General features: G+C 43.1%; 1 protein-coding gene across 1 annotated transcript in view; it reads left to right on the forward strand.

Moving 5' to 3' along the window:
• The window catches only part of itga8 (integrin, alpha 8), a 188,696-nt gene that overhangs the window by 85,126 nt on the left and 85,513 nt on the right, over nt 1-18,057 (forward strand). The window contains exons 19-21 of the mRNA XM_080210484.1: nt 7,692-7,759; nt 8,002-8,149; nt 11,666-11,758. Coding sequence (XP_080066610.1) covers nt 7,692-7,759; nt 8,002-8,149; nt 11,666-11,758 — 309 coding nt within the window. The remainder of the gene's footprint in view (nt 1-7,691; nt 7,760-8,001; nt 8,150-11,665; nt 11,759-18,057) is intronic.

Consider the following 18,057-nt stretch of genomic DNA (forward strand, 5'->3'; position numbering starts at 1 on the left):
TACAAACAAGTCTTCCTTTAAACTCTAAAATGTACCTTCTGTCTATCACTCCATTGTCTTGTAACTCTCTGCTTTAATACTATTGCTATGGGCAGTGCTGATCTGAATTTTCCCTCCATACCTTTCTAATCTCTAGCAATACCTCATTATCACTTCCTACGCTAAAGAATTATTTCCCATGGGGATAGGAGAAGACCATTCAACCTCTTCAGAGTATTCCACCATCTATTTAAATCACGGCTGATTTGATAAATCTTTTTACCAGTCTTTGATTTCTATCCTGCGATTTCCTCATACCCTCATTCTACCCTCATCTGTAGTGGGTAAGTTGTGGGAAGGTATTTTGAGAGAGAGGATATACAGGCATTTACAGACGCAAAGACCGTGGCTTTGTGAATGGAAAATCATGTCTCACAAATTTGATTGAGTTTTTTGAGGGAGTAGCCAAGAAGGTAGATGAGGGCAGTGCAGTTGATGTTATCTACATGGACTTTTGCAAGGCATTTGACAAGATGCCACATGGTAGGTTGTTGCATAAGGTTAAATCTCACGGGATCCAAGGTGAGACAAATGGATTCAAAATTGGCCTGATGACAGAAGACAGAGTGGTTGTAGAGGGTTGTTTTTCAAACTAGGGGCCTGTGGGGGCAATGTGCCTTAAGCAGGTCCTGAGTCTACTGTTATTTGTTATTTATATTAATGATTTGGTTGAGAATTTAGTAGGTATGATTAGTAAGTTTGTAGATGACACCAAGACTGGTGGCATGATGAAGGTTATCTAGGATAACAATGGGATCTTGATCAATTGGGCCAGTAGGCTGATGAATGTCCTTTGGAATTTAAGGTAATGCATTTTGGTAGATTGAATCAGGGCAGGACTTACTCAGTTAATAGCAGGGAGCTAGGGAAAGTTATAGAACAAAGAGATCTAAGGGTACAGGCACATAACTCCGTGAAAGTGGAGTCACAGGTGGACAGGCTGGTGAAGAAGGTATTCAGTATGCTTGGTTCATTGATCAGAACATTGAATACAGGAGCTGGGACGTCTTGTTGAAGTTGTACAAGTCATTGGTAAGGCCATACATGGAATACTGTGTGCAATTCTGGTAACCCTATTATAGAAAGGATATTATTAAACTAGAAAGAGTGCAGAAAAGATTTACTAGAATGCTACCAGGACTTGATCATTTGAGTTATTAGGAGAGGCTGGATAGACTGGGACTTTTTTCTCTCGAGTGTAGGAGGGATGATCTTATAGATCTCTATAAAATGATGAGGGGCATACATCAGCTAGATAGTCAATATCTTTCCCCAAAGGGAAGAGTGTTTAAAACTAGAGGACATAGGTTTAAGGTGAGAGGGAAGAGATACAAAAGGGTCCAGAGGGGCAATTTTTTCACACAGAGGTTGGTGAGTGTTTGCCAGAGATAGTAGTTGAGAGGGGTACAATTTTGTCTTTTAAAAAGTGTTTAGACAGTTACATGGGTAAGATGGATATAGAGGAATATGGTCCAAATGCGAGCAATTGGGACTAGCTTAGAGGTTAGAAAAAGGGGCAGCATGGACAAGTTGGGCCGAAGGGCCATTCCCATGCTGTAAACTTCTATCACTCTATGACTCTAGAATTCCCTTCTTTAACTGCTTTTTTAGTCTCATTACAAATTTCAGAATTGAGAATCTATGTTTGGAATTATCTAGAGAATGTTGCACAATTGACTATCATTTCACCATTGATGGTGGCTGTGGAGCTTCACCTTATTTAAACAATAAGAGGAAAACATGAGTTTCAGACTTCAACTAAACAACATGACATCATCCTTCTTCCGTCCCACAAATCACAAATCAAGTGCCACAAATTTTACAATTCTGTGTTTTCAGTGCTGTGTCCTGGTGCTAAATCACTTCAATGTTTCTGCAATGTTGTGATTGGACCCCTCAGGAAAGGACTGCAATAGAATATTAATGGTGCATGATGTTTCGGTCCGAGTTCTAGTAATGTTTATTCTTTTACAAGTCATCTTTGATGTTCCTCTGTTTCAGGACAGGTTTGGGACAGTAAACTGGAAAATGTCTTCTTAAATCCACTGCAAACAACTGCACCTAAATTTATCTTCCAAAAAAAAAGTTCTTTCGGAGAGGTACCACAAACCTTTTTGCCACATTTGAACAGAGTCAAGATGACATTGTTATAGCATTTTTCCCTTTCCTCTCCACTTCCACCCAAACCCATCTAAAAAAAATCTTTATTAGTGGCAGTAGGAGCTGTTACCAGGCTTCCAAGTATTCCAAAGAATTACTCCTGAGTGGTATGACCTTGGATAATGGTTGCCTTGAGTGGTTCCATTCAAAACTTGGATACCTGAGGGTAACAACTGTCCAATAGGAGTCAGCTTCTCACATTGTGCAGTAACTAGTTGGAGTGGGGACAGGGTGTGGTGCTGTTGCGGGTAGATGCCACCTCATGTCTGAAGTTGTCCCATATGCTGGCACTAGAGGGCATTACCATTCTCTAAAGATTCAGTGACATCTGTACTCATTCCCTACATTCCAACGTAGTTTGGCACAAGTTCAGAGGTCAGTGCCATCACAGACCCAAGTCGTTCATGGAAATCTTTGTTCAAAGCATTCATTAAAGTATTGATAGTCATCATTTCAAAAATTATAACACCATTACAACTTCAAACTAGCATTTTTGATGCTACAACAAATCTACATACAGACTGTCCTGAGGATCTTCTGCAAATTGTGAGAAACTTTGCTGAATGTGCTGCAGATGTAGGTAGTGGACTCCTTTAACTTATCCATCATCTTAACCATATGTCTGGAAATTGTTTCCGCGTGAGATTGATACTCCCTATTTATATCCCTTTTGAAGTCCAGACCCCTGAGACCTGGATCTCGCAGCTTCCCAGGTATGTACCTTGTATATGAAAGAAGAACTTCAAAGAAATATGGCCTTATCACCTGACCTGGGGATGAGGCTTCGAGAAACATGACTGCAACTGCATTAACACTGCACAGTGGCACAGTGGTTAGCACTGTTGCCTCAAGGCATCAGGGACTTGAGTTCAATTCCAGCCTTGGGTCACTGTCTTTTGTAGTCTGCACATTCTCCCCATGTCTGCATGGGTTTCCTCTGGGCGCTCCGGTTTCCTCCCACAATCCAAAGATGTTAGGTGGATTGGCCATGCTAAATTGCCCCTTAGTGTCCCAAAATGTGTAGGTTAGATGGGAATAGCCATGGTAAATGTGTGGGGATAGGTCAGGAGAAAGGACCTGGGCGTGATGCTATGTCAGAGAGTTGGGCCAAATGGCCTCTTCTACACTGTAGGGATTGGATGATTCCAAGACTGGGAGGGCATAGAGAAATAAATGTAACATAGGCACCAGTGAAGCACTGGGGACACGATGGGGCATCAGGATTGTACATGTATGTCAATCCTGAAAATCAGATGGTAAATCATTCCCCACTAACCTCTGGGATGTTATTGCCACATTGGCATTAGATGGGAATTCTGAAATTTCAGATCATTCTCCCTACTCACTAGCACACACATCAGACCTCTCAATTAAATAGATAATGTAACAATAAGTAAAAGCAACACATATAAAGTGGCTTCAGTGCACATCAGGAAATGATGTCATCATTGGTCTGAGCTGTGGCTCTTTTGGTCTAACTCACACCTCAGAAGTTTCTGGGTTCAAGTCTCACTCCAGGCCTGACAGGTCTGCAGGGTACTGAGGAAGTATTGCTTCCAACAAGATATTGAACTGAGGCCCATCTGCTCTCTCAGGTGGGTGCAGAAAGTCTCAGGGCACTATTTCAAAGAGGAGCAGGGGAATTATCCTGATGTTCTTCCCAATGTCTATCCCCTAACTGACTTTACAAAAACAGATTGGCCGGGATTCTCCCAAAGAAAATTGCAAGTTCCAAACGTCCGGGAAAATGGGAGTACGTCCCACTGGTATTTTCAGCGTGATTTCCAGATTGAATCCCTAACACTCTGTACGTCACACCGTGCCCCAGCACGATTCACTCTGAAAATCAGCAACAGGGCCTATTCACGCCTGAGAGAGTGGCAGCATAGTGCTGAGTGGACCACTGCGCATGTGTTGATCTATCAGTGCAGAGATTGACGCGTGCACAATGTCCTCGCATTGCTGGTCTCCCGATCGCTGGCCACACCCACATCGCTACTTTCCTGGACCTCCCTAAGCCAGCCCCAATGTCCCCACCGCCTCCCACCCCCAACCACCACCCTCTGGCCAGTTCCAATCCCCTTAACAGTTCGGCCACCCGATGACCATCCCCAAGGGCTCTGACTTGTCCCACCATCCAGATGGCCAGTCCATGTCGCTTTATTCCCTTTGTCTGCCTGTGATCCCAATGCAGAATGGCAGCGGATCTCTCCCTACTCTCATTGCCCCGGTGGGCGTTGCCAGTTTGTCCCTTGGCAGTGCCAGTGGGACAGACAGGCACTGCCAGGCTGCCACTGCCCAAGGGACACCCCCCCCCCCTTACTCTCAACCACCCTGACGGGCCTCTCTTCTCTCTCAAGGGGTCGGGCCACCTGTTTCCCGTTAGTGAGGGACAGGAGTAAATCCTGCTGCGTTACTCGAGCTGTGCAGTGGGTGAGGGGAATCACCCCCGTTGTCTGATCATTATCGCATTTCTCCCTGTTGAAGCTTGCTGTTCATAAATTGGCTGTGTTTCATACTTTACAACAGTGACTACACATCAAAAGCATGCCACTGGTTGCAAAGCGCTTTTAAGATCTCCAGCGAAATGTGCCATATAAATGCAAGTCTTTCTTCTCTTACCATGGCCTATGATGTGGGCATTTATTCATTTATTAAAAGCACTGCTGCCTCACAGCACCAGGGACCAATGTTCAATTCTGGCCTGGGGTCTCTGCCAGGCCTTCAACTAATCAAGGAACCATCCCTGCTGCGCCCCACTCCACTTTATAATGTCGACTGGATGCCTATTTCTGAAAACAATGGCTTCTGACTGTGGAGCTATCTCAGCTGAGCTGTTCAGGTGCTGACACACTGTGGGCCCTGTGGACTGTTTGCATGAGCTGTCTTTGGAAACCACATTTAAGAAGGGGTTACATGAAAGATGCTTTATAAATGGGTTGCCAAGAAGAATTCTCTATTAGGAAAGGAACTATGGAAAATTACAAGCTATATGAGAGGTTATAAATCAGAGATGTATGAAAGTGGAATCATTTTAATGTTACCTGATCCTTTGGGATACCGTTTTAGTATAATTTCATCAGGGCACGATTTAGCAATGTTTGATTTTTTTTCCTTCCTATAGAATGGAGGAACCAAACTCATCTTATGGATCGGTTGTACATCTTTGCCATTGTGATAACTCATAAGCGATCTCAATTATTATGAACCAATTTGTGGAACTTTAGCAAGCAGACTGACAATCTCTAAAATAGCCAGAGGGAAAACTGTATTTGTTAAAGAATTCCAGAAACTCATTTGTTTGTCCAGAGCTTCCTTTACGTGCTTTCGTGTACCAGATTTATGCCATCCAGGTTCAAACACATTATTGTATAGACCAATCAAATCTTAATGCATTTCTACCAAGTCTCACCATGTGCAAATGGGGGCAGTAAGATTGTAACAGTGCTTTGTAACATTTGCAGCCAATGCAACAGCTCAGAGTCCATTCATAGAATCATAGAGTTCCTACAGTACAGAAAGAGGCCATTCAGCTCATCAAGTCTATACAATCCCACCCAGACCCTATACCTGTAACCCCACACATTCTCCCTGACACTAAGGGGCAACTTATCATGACCAAAGCCACTTATCAACCTAAGCTGCACATTTTTGGACTGTGGGAAGAAACTGCAGCACCTGGAAGAAACCCACACAGACAGAGGGGGAATGTGCAAACTCCACACAGTCACTCGAGGCTGGAACTCAACCTGGTCTCTGGTGCTGTGAGTCAGCAGTGCTAACCGCAGGGCCACCAAGGTGCGTTGTTCTGGTCCTCTCTGTCACACCCCTCAGTCAATAGGCAGTCTGCATGCAGCTATGGTTCAGAATGCCAGGCAGCCTTTAAATGGGTTGCCTGATTTCCAACTCCCACTTCCCAAACTCATTCACCATCTCTAGCTGGATGTTAAATGTGGAGACGGGCTGTGTGGGCGTTAGACCCCAGAGAGGCCAGGACCAGTAAATAGCCTTGATCCAAAATAAATACCTATGTCAGCAAGATTCTGCCCTGTGTGTGTGGATAGACATTTCAAATTGCTTGTTGTGAGAAAAGTGTGTGATTTAAGAATATTTCCAATGTGAACCTAATTAAAAGTTTGTAAGATTTTGAAATAATATTGTGCTTGAATAAAATGAAGGTAAACTGTTGGAAGCCGTTTCATTGAAGCTGTCTTAATTACATTTTTAACTTTGATTTTTCTTTACTGTGGGATGTAAAGGATTTAAACAGAGAGAGAGAGAAAGATTTATTAATTACAGGAAAAATTCAACATGCTCAGAAAAAAACAGAAGAATTTGCAACCATAAATTATACGATGCAATTTAACATAAAGATCGCTACTTCCTTCCATGGCTCTAGTTTTGCTGATTAGTCCCTCTTTTATGGGAGGCAAGAGACACCCTAGGGTGTCATTGCAATAAGCAAGTCTCCAGAAGCAGACCCTGGAAGATCCATGCATTTTCCTATTTACAGGCACAGACCATTCATCACCTATTCGGATTGGCATACATCCCACCAATGATGGGTTTTCCAGTTTGTTGTGGAAGTTGGTGTACTTTGCCAAAGTATATGGACACCCATCCTTGTGGCCAAATTTGGGAGCAGTGTTTGCATTGCTTCCCATGGTGGTTCTGTGGCTCTGGCAAACAAACCAATCTTGGTCCAGTGGCCTCCCTGAATTGCTGTCCTGATATTTGCATTCTGGAACACGACCAGAACATGTGTCAAAGTGTACCTTTTAGGCTGCGGTCCTTCCAGTGTTCCTCCACTAGCTGTGAGTGAAATTTATAGGATCTAGCATTTGTGCAATCTGTACAGCATGTGGGTTTGTTTTTGGGTCATTTTAGTTTCCCTGTATTTCACCGTAAGTAGAGCTCATCAGCAGTTGTTTCCAAATTTCTCCCTATTGCTCCTATAGGCAGGTGAGATCTTTCTTACTTGTGTGCAGACCAGGCTCTGGGGGAGAGAAAGATTGATTTATGCTGGAGTTTGAGGAATTGTCTGCTATTAGTAAGGTCAGTTCCCCCTGGTATTCCTAACAAGGGCTGCATCTTTTATAGAAAGGAACTTTCTCGTGTTGCCTTGTCAAGCTAATTGCAGTGTATCATTATGAATGAAAGACATTGTGGAGAGACACTGAGATTATATGAAGTCAGGAAATTTACATGAGTGAATATTAATGCATTGGATAGTCTGAGACACTGTTTAAGATGTATTTGTTCTAATTCTTGGCATTTAGCCAACTAGCACATGTTTAAGCAATTTCCGTGGCCCTGCACTGTGGCAAGGATCAGAGAGCCTAACTCTTGCATCAAGTTGGGTCTGACTCTTGATACTGGTTAGGAAACAATTTAAATGCAGTTTCTAAAATCTTACACATCTCACAACTAATACAATATTTTAAAACTAAATGGTGGACTTTATTATTATAGCATCTTCATTTCTCACATAGGCACATATTCTGCTGGACTGCGGAAAAGACAATGTGTGCATCCCAGCCCTGAAACTATCAGCTACCACGTAAGTTGAAAATTATGTATGTCATACATTTCGCTAAAGTTTATCAATGTGTAAGTTTTACAGTCAAATATGTAGATGTTCATCATGGCCAAATTGAGATCATTTTTATTGTCAGTAAGAGACCAAAGAAGTGATATCTTTAACATCTGTGGAGCGTATTTATGATTGATAACCTCCTGTCAGTTTGACTAGGAGAGGATAAAGAGTACAATGCATTGCTGCTTCACCTTTTTGTGTTTCAGTGATAGACAACAGCTAATATTTGGAGACGAGAACCCTCTCAGTTTAATCATTAATGCAAGAAATGAAGGGGAAGGAGCATATGAAGCAGAACTCAGTGTCATAATCCCACCTGAAGCAGATTATATTGGTATCATACGCAACAACGAGGTAATGAATTAAAGAATGTCAGATTAGTCTCAGTAGCCGTGGTTTGCAGTATGAGTCAAGTAATAGTTCAAAATAGATTTCTTTAGGCAAAAAAATTGGCAAATAGCATAAAGTTGATGATGGTCATGAGGGCAATATTAGCTACCTTTTTTCTAAGAATCTCTCCTATTGTAACTGATGGGTTTGCAACATGAAGTTAATTGATTATGAAGAAACATGAAGAAGCATGTAAAATTGGACTGAAGTGTAGGTGCTTCACAGAATTGTGAATTTCCAAGTTCAGGAGTTGAATTTCAAGAATACTGATGTCGCTATTACAATGTAACAGTATTTGTATTAACAGCGTATTTTCAAAATAAAGTTTAACAAGCACATATAATGTGGGTGTTGATAATGTAATGGGCAGCTCTGTATTTTTCATTGAGGTCATGTTACAGAGCATTGAGGCTGCAACATTCCTGTCAGTAGTGGGAAAAGCTCTATGAATAAGGGGCTGACCCAGGATTCTCAGCTGGCTAGTGGGGGTGGGATGTCATTTAGGCTCATTCATGAAGCAACTGACACCCATTATCCTGAAGGCCAACACAATTGAGTGGTCCCCTAGGGATTTAATGGGAGCCTTACTATGCCCTAAGACGGTTGCCCAACAAATGCTATCTGATCGGAGTATCTGGAAATGGGTGGAGTGGGGAGTGGTTGCGGAAAGGTACCCCTTGTCCTTATCTCTGACCACATCCCTGCTCCCTCCTCCCAGCTCATAATCCCAATTTCCTTCACTGACTCCTTTAGCCTAGACCCCCACTGAGCGTCTTCTGGGTGCAATGCAGTCATCAGCCATCAATTCTCAGTTGATTATGAGTGTCAGTCATAGGGGAGGCCTGACACTGTCCACTGAAAGGCACTTGATTCCACTGGGACTCCCCCACATAACTTACGGGAGTTTCCCATCAGCTCTCGAGACAGTAGACAAGACCTCGCACAGAATTCAGCCCTTTCTGGGAACCAACACAATCCATATGGCTATCCTTCACCATTTACAGCTTCTGGGGGAGAAGGAAAATATTTATATTTTGTATAGTCTGACAACAGCAGTCCAACAGGTTTATTTGGTAGCACAAGCTTTCGGAGCACTGCTTCTTCATCTGGTGAGTGAAGAGTTGGCTTCACAAACAGGGCATATAAAGACACAGACTCACTTCCAAGATGATGGTTGGAATGTGAGTCTTAACAGGTAATCAAGTCTTTACAGGTACAGACAATGTGAGTGGAAAGACGGTTAAGCACAGGTTAAAAACATGTGAATTGTCTCAAGCCAGGACAGTTAGGAAGATTTTGCAAGCCCAGGCCAAAATCGGGCGGGGGGGGGGCGGCAGTGGTGTGACATGAACCCAAGATCCGAAGTGAAGCTGCCCTCATGTGTGCAGAACTTGGCTATCAGTTTCTGCTTGGCGATTCTGCGTTGTGTGTCTTGAAGGTCGCCTTGGAGAACATTTACCTGAAGATTAGAGGCTGAATGCCCTTGACTGCTGATGTATTCCTCAACAGGAAGAGAACGCTCTTGCCTTGTGATTGTCAAGTGGTGTCCATTCATCTGTTGTCGTAGCATCTGTATGGTCTTGCCAATGTACCATGCTTCAGGATATCCTTTCCTGCAGTATATCAGGTAGACAATGTTGGCCGAATTGCAAGAGTATGTACCATGTACTTGGTAGATGGAGTTCTCACGTGCGATGATGGCATCCGTGTTGATGATCTGACATGTCTTGCAGAGGTTGCTGTGGCAGGGTTGTGTGGTGTCGTGGTCACTGTTCTCCTGAAGGCTGGGTGGTTTGCTGCGGACAATGGTCTGTTTGAGGTTGCACAGTTGCTTGAAGGCAAATAGTGTGGGTGGCTTTGGCAAGATGCTCGTCTTCATTGATGACATATTGAAGACTCCGGAGAAGGTGTCATAGCTTCTCAGCTCCGGGGAAGTACTAGATGAAGAAGGGTATTCTGTCCATCGTGACCCTTGTTGTCTTCTGAGGAAGTCAGTGCGATTTTTCTCTGTGGCACGTCAGAACTGTCGATCGATGAGTGGAGCGCCATATCCTGTTCTCACAAGGGCGTCTTTCAGCGTCTGTAGGTGGCTGTTGTGATCCTCCTCTACTGAGCAGATCATGTGTATGTGGAGGGCTTATCCATAAGGGATGGTTTCTTTAATATGTTTAGGATGGAAGCTGGAGAAGTGGAGCATCATGAAGTTATCCGTGGACTTGCAGTACTGTGTAGTGCTGAGGCGATCGTTCTTGATGGAGATGCATGTGTCCAAGAATGCAGCCGATTCTGGAGAGTACTCCATGGTGAGTCTGATGGTAGGATAGAACTTGTTGATGTCATCATGTACTCTTTTCAGTGATTCTTTGCCATGAGTCCAAAGGAAGAAAATGTCATCGATGTATCTAGTGTATAGTACCAGTGAAGGTCCTGTGCGGTGAAGAGGTCTTGTTCAAACCTGTGCGTGAAGATGTTGGCATATTGAGGTGCACATTTGGTTCCCATGGCAGTTCCATGCACCTGGATGAAGAACTGGTTATTGAAGGTGAAGACATTGAGGTCCAGGATGAAGCGGATGAGTTGTAGAATTGCATCTGAAGAGCAGCGACCACGACATCACACAACCATGTCACAGCAACCTCTGTAAGACGTGCTGAATCATTGGGAAGGATGCCATTATCTTATGTGAGAACACCATCCACCAGGTACATGGTACATACTCATGTGACTTGGCCAACATTGTCTACCTGATAAGCTGCAGGAAAGGATGTCCCGAGGCATATTACATTGGTGAGACAATGCAGACGCTACAACAACAAATGAATGGACACCGCTCGACAGTCGCCAGGCAGGAGTGTTCTCTTCCTGGAGGGAAACACTTCAGCAGCCAAGGGCATTCAGCCCCCAACCTTCAGGTAAGTATTCTCCAAGGCGGCCTTCAAGACACATGACAACACAGAATCGCCGAGCAGAAACTGATAGCCAAGTTCCACACATATGAGGATGGCCTCAACCGGAATCTTGGGTTCATGTCACACTACCTTTCTCCCCCACCATTTGGCCTAGGTTTGCAAAATCTTTCCAACTGTCCTGGTTTGAGACAATTCACACCTCTTCAACCTGTGCTTATCTGTCTCTCCACTTGCATTGTCGGTACCTGTAAAGACTTCATTACCTGTTAAGACTCACATTCCAACCATTATCTTGCAATTGAGTCTGTGTCTATACCCAACTCTCCACTCACCTGATGAAGGAGCAGCATTCTGAAAGCTCGTGCTAGCAAATAAACCTGTTAGACTTTAACCAGGTGTTGTGAAACTCTTACTGTGTCCACCCCAGTCCAAAGCTGGCATCTCTACATCATTTGATGTGATAAGGGAAATTGCCCAGAGCCACCAAAATTTAAATCGCAAAAGTCTGACCTCAATGAAACATTTGTGCAAAAATCCTTATGTTTTGTGTCACCTTGTGCTTTGTCCCCAGGCACTGAGCAAGTTAAATTGTGCCTATAAAGTGGGCAATTCGACTCAAGTGGTTGTGTGTGACCTAGGGAATCCTATGACAGCTGGAACCAATGTAAGTCATGTAACTTTTCAGAATTATATAATTTAGTTTTGTTTGAGGCTCAGTGGAAATGATAGTCCAATGTCCACATTTTGAGAAGAGGAGAAAGCCTATCATTCAATTCCAATTTGGAGGGCTGTTATTTGACAAAAACATTTTGATTTTGCAAATATTTTAAAATAATCAGATTAGTGTTTACGATGGAAGGCCAGAGAGAATAATTTTGGATGCATGCTTTAAGCATCTGTAAAATGAGTAACTTCAGAGTTAATGCCATGGATTATATCACTTGATTTGAAGTCACAAACCAGCACAGAGCAGCTCTATTTCCAAGCAAAGGAAACACTTGGCAAAGACTTCTTCACATAACTGCATCCTTTTTAAAAATATTTCTTTCATGGGACATGGGTATCGCTGGCAATGCCAGCATTTGTTGCCCATCCCTAATTGCCCTTGAACCGAGTGCTTCACTCATCCATTTCAGAGGGTAGTTAAGAGTCATTGCTGTGAATTAGCCATAGAGTCATACTGCACACAAGCAGGCCCTTCGGCCCACCAGGTCTATAATGACCATCAAATACCAATCTATACTAATCCCATTTATCAGCACTTGGACCATAGCCTACTATGCTTTGGTGATTTAAGTGCTTTTCAAAGGAGTACCTGCCTCCACCATGCTGGGAGGCAGTACATTCTATATTCCCACCACCATCTGGGTGAACAAAAAAATTCCTCACACCCCCTCTAAACCACTTCCTCCTATTTTTAACCAATGCCGTCTGGTCAAAGAAAACCTGTGCTATGGGGAAAGGTTTCTTATGATCTACCCTAAGTATTTGTCTCATAATTTTATATAACTCTATAAGATCCCCCCTCAGCCTACTGTGCTCCAGAGAAAACAAATCCAGCCTATGCAGTCTCTCCTTATACCTCAAACTTTCCATCCCAGGCAACATCCTGGTGAGTGTCCTCTGCATCCTCTGCAACCACATCCTTTCAATAGTATGGTGACCAGAACTGCGCACAATCTGTAGCCTAACCAATGTTTTATAAAATTGTGACTAAGGAATTTTCACAGTAACTTCATTGCAGTGTTAATGTAAGCCTACTTGTGACACTAATAAATAAATAAATAGTAATCCTGCCTACTCTTATATTGTGTACCCTAGCTAATGAAAGCAAGTATTCCATATGCCTTCTTCACCACCCTATCTACCTGTGCTGCCACCTTCAGGGATCTATAGATTTGTACACCAAGGTCCTTTCGTTCATTAATACTCCCTGGGAACCTACCATTCATTATGTATATCCTACCCTTATTACATCTCCCAAATTGGATCACCTCACACTTATTAGAATGAAATTCCATCTGCCTTTGCTTTACCCAATTTACCGGCTGATCCTTAAAATTCCTTAGTCACAAATTTAGCCTAAGACAATCCTCCTCACTATCAACAACACTATCAATTTACATATCATCTGCAAACTTTCCAATTATATATTCTACATTCACAAATAGTCATTAATGTATATAACAAACCACGAATTGCCTGAAGATTTGCATCTGTGATGCTGGAGAACTCCAGAAAAGGCTGAGATCAATGATCCACTTGGTACTTCTGGATGAAGATTTAGCAAATACCTTATCCTTACAGCAATCAATGATTGTTTTATGGTCATCACTTACTGAGGCTAGCTTTTTTCCAGAATTATTAATTGAATTTAATTCCACTAGCTGTCGTGGTGGGATTTCAATCCATGTCCCAGAACATCAGTCTGGGCCTCAGGCTGATGAGTCCAGTGATATTACCACTATATTAGAAAGCCTTAACCATCCCATGCTGTTTATATGCAATCAAAAGGGTATCTCTTGTAAAATATTTTGTGACACAGTGATGCTCAAAAGCACAAAAAAGAAGGACTTAACTGAACAACAGGGCAGCTTTGAATCCAGTGGGGATTAGATTCTTAAAAATCAGGGGCAGAATTTTACACTCCTACCCAAGATGGGCTCCAAGGCAGGGGAGCATAAAATCAAATGCACAGGACCCTGGGGACCCTTCGACTCAAACCAGATGCAATTTTGCATTTGGGCAGGCAGGGCTTTGAGCGGGAATCCTGTCCATTCATCTCTTAAAGTCCTTAAATGACCATTTAATGGCCGCATTAGAGCTTTACCCCATGGAAGCTCAATTTTTAGGCTGGTGGGAGCAGGTAGGGTGGGAAAATGACATTTACACTTTTCCCCATCTCAGATGGGAAGCAGGGGATACCTTATTCTGAAGATGCCCTCAAAGTTGCGGTGCTGTCACCACTTGTCATCGGGGATGGGGTATGGGGACCCCGTCCGTCACTAGCCTCCGCTCACCACCTCCTACCCTCCACTTCCCCAGTGTCACAGTTGGACCCCCTCCCTAGCCCCCTCTGGACATCCCCTATTGTCCTGTCCGGGACTCCCGGGATTTACTTCTTGCAAGGTCCTGGGACTTAGTCCCATAAAGAGTTTTGCAGTCCCGCCTGTGCCCCAATTCCTGCCTGTGCCCCATAACCATCACTTGTCAATCAAAAATCTATCAAACTCAGCCTCGTATATTTTCAACGAGCCAGGTTCTACATCTCTGTGAGGCAGGGACCTTTCTGTGATTTGATTTGATTTATTATTGTCACATGTATTAGTTAGTATACAGTGAAATGTGTTGTTTCTTGTGCGCTATACAGACAAAGCTTATTATACATAGAAAAAGAAACGAGAGAGCGCAGAATGTAGTGTTCCAGTCATAGGTAGGGTGTAGAGAAAGGCCAACTTAATGTGAAGTAGATTCATTCAAATGCCTGATGGCAGCAGGGGTCTCCAGGGTCCTAAGGATGACCAAAACCGCAAGAGATTGAATTAAAGCATTGTTAAAGAGTTTAAATTAGTTAGAATAAAGTTTTAGAAGCATAGAACAAGAGTAAAAGATAGAATTAGAAGATATGCTGGTCACAGCTTACAAGAAGTCGTCTCGCTCTGCCACCATCTTGTTCTGTATCCTCAGAAGAAATTTTTCTTCATCCCTCTTTTTTTAACAGAGACCCTTTGTTAAATTGTGCTCCTACAAGGGGAAACATCCTGTCAGCATCTAACTGTTCAGCCCCCCTCAGAATTTTGTATGTTTCAATAACATCACCTCTCATCCTTCTGAACTCGAATGAGTATAGGTCCAATCTGCTCAACCTTTCCTCATAATAGAGCCACTTCATCCCAGAAATCAACCTGATGAACCTTTCCTGAACTACCTCTAATGTAAGGAAATACTTTCTTAAGTAAGGTGACCAAAACTGTATGTTGCATTCTAGGTGCAGTCCCTTGTACAGATGTAGCAAGACTTCTCTACTTCCCCTTGCAATAAAGGCTTGTATTCCAGTTACTTGCTGTAGCTGCATGCTACTATTTTAAGATTCGTGTACATGGACATCCCGGTCCCTCTGTGGCGTTTTGTGATCTCTCTCCATTTAAATGATATTCTGCTCTTCTGTACTTCCTGCCAAAGTGCCTTTTGGAAACACACCATTTCCCTTTATCCACCCTGCTTGTTACATCCTCAAAGAAATTTAATAAATTTGTTAAATTGACCTGTCACTGACTATCCTGTTAGCCTGTTAAGTAGGTGATATCCCGATAGGGAACTAGTGACACACAAACTGAGTTAAACTCCACAGCATGGAGGGGAATCTTGCCATCCAGGCAATCCATGTATTTCTGACAACCCACTCCTGGCAGGTCAGGAAAAAATCCAAGCCAGTATCACATTTTTGGTATATTGAAGATACTGCTTAAGCTTCAGCCTGGATGGCTGGATAGTTAGTGATTACTGTATGGTTCTGCATCCAACCAAAATTAAATTTACATGATATGAATCATGGGCTGAATTTTCCTGACCCATGGGGATGGGGTGGGAGGTGGGCAACCAATTATTTTGCAATAGCCATCAGTAGTTTCCCACTGTTGAAGCGATTGTAGTGATAGAAAGCTATAACTGAGTCCAAAACTAACCTTGCGCATGGATTTCCCCTCTGCTCTGATGGCCCCACTGGCTTCAGGTCTCTTTACTTGTTCACTTCTCTGGAGCAACCTAGGGGCATTCCCATGCTCAACTTTCTGCCTCAGCAACTCCTATCCTGCCAGCTTGATGTCACAATGGGTATCAGGAACTTACCCACAGTCCTTAATAGGATGGCAAGTGTCGAGTCAGTCCAGTTAGGAGGCCTCCCACAGCAAGGGATTTGCCTATGTGCCGATGACATGGGTGGACTGGGGACCCCCAACATGGCGGCCCCAGTGTACGCTGAAAAATTTGTCCCCAGTCAGTGTGTGTTACATCCTGTTCCCACAGCTGGTATCAACCTCAATGTAAATGTGCAAAATGAAAAAGAGTACTACAGTCGTCGGCCTGAAAGTTTCAGTGGGCAACTCTGTTTGTGTAGTTGTTTGGCGTAGTGCTTTTCTGTTATTTTTAGTTAATAGCTATGTTTTACAGTAATTGATGCTCCTTTTGAATCTGTTGGTGGTCCCATGTTGTATCACTTGGCAAGTGCAGAAGTAGGTCAAAGGGTGAGTCCCTGATTGAGTTGTTTGATTCAGTGAGGAGGAATGAATCACTGACCCTTGAACTTCATATTAGTTTCTGAGTCAAGTGTGTAATGTTCACACAGATCAGAAGCATGATACATTGCGGGCTGTGGAAGGTTTGAAAATCTGGAAATGTTGTACCAAAAGATCTTCACTGGACCAAACTTCAATGTCTTAACACACCGTCTGTATAAGCTGTAAATGCATACCATAAATTGAATACAAGTACGAACACTACAGCTGAGAGGCTGATATATGAAAGTAGGAAGAGGAACTAATTTTTTATGAATGATTAAACCAGTACTTTAACTCCAAGCCATCAACTATAGATTAGCACTTAATTAAATTACTCTGATTACGGCCTTGCCAATACTGTGGACACGATCACATTTATAATGACCGCAGTGGTCTGACCAATGCTTCCCGAAGTAACAATTCACTTGACTGGCAATTTCATCAGAGCTGCTCCCATTCTGACACAGGAAGTGCAATAAACAGGAGCAGCTCAAAGGAAGTTGGAGATCAATGTTCAAATTTCCAAGCTGTATTCTCAATAGGCAAATCTCTACACCAGCTGGGTGAATTCATAAAATTACTCTTATTCTGATGAATAGTCTTACTTACTTTAGATAAATTTGCACCAACATTGCTCTGCAGGAAGTGCAGTGTTTATGTACATAAACAGAGTTTCCATGTCATTTCTGGTGAAGTAATGCCTGGGGAGCAGGAGTACCTCCCAGGAATTTACCAGCCTATGCGTGATGTTTATTGGAAACATACAGAGTTAAAAGTCAAAACCACTAGTTATAACTCATGCTTTGCTTTCAAGGTTTATGAAATTATCTTAACCCTTCATTGAAATGGCTGCCTTAAAATCACTTCCAGACTTCAACAGTCACTCTATCCAGCACCTCAAACAGTTTCAGCAGTCAGACAAATGATCTTGATCTCTATTACAAATAGAATGCATCTTCTGCTCCTGTATGAGACAAGTATGCCATATGTCAAAATTTGCCTTAATGCAATGCATGCTGCTCTTTCTTTAAAAGCTCCTAGTTTTTGATGTGGGGGACACTCAGTGCCTGATCAAGGGATCTGACATTGGGAAGGGGGTGGCTCATTGAGAGCCACGTCCTGCCCTCTATGTGTCAACCCACTCCTCAGGTGCCTCGCCCACCCCAGCCCCACCCCCTGCAAAACCTTTCTCACCACTACTTACCAACAAAGCCCAGTCCACCATGCAAACCAGCCTCCCATCCATTGATTCTGTCTACACCTCCCTCTGCCTCGGAAAAGCAGCCAGCGTAATCAAGGACCCTACACACCCTGGATATTCTTTCTTCCACTTTCTTCCATGGGGAAAAAGATACAAAAGTCTGAGATCCTGTATCTACTGACTCAAGATCAGCTTTTTCCCTGCTGCCATCAGCCTTTTGGATGGACCTACCTCATACTAAGTTGATCTTTCTCTATGCCCTGCCCATGACTGTAACACTACATTCTGCACTCTCTCTATGCTTTGTCTGTATAGCACACAAGAAACAATACTTTTCACTTTATACAAGCACATGTAACAATAATAAGTTGCATCAAAATGTGGACGCTCTGTGATCCTGGGCCTTTGGCATCTATCATTTTGGAAGCCAGCCACCACCTCCCTGGTAGAGCCTTTGAGCAAAAGAACTGCCAGATTCTGATTGAC

Source organism: Carcharhinus amblyrhynchos, chromosome 2, assembly GCF_965287045.1.
Source record: "Carcharhinus amblyrhynchos chromosome 2, sCarAmb.v2.hapA, whole genome shotgun sequence".
Taxonomy (NCBI): Eukaryota; Metazoa; Chordata; class Chondrichthyes; order Carcharhiniformes; family Carcharhinidae; genus Carcharhinus; species Carcharhinus amblyrhynchos.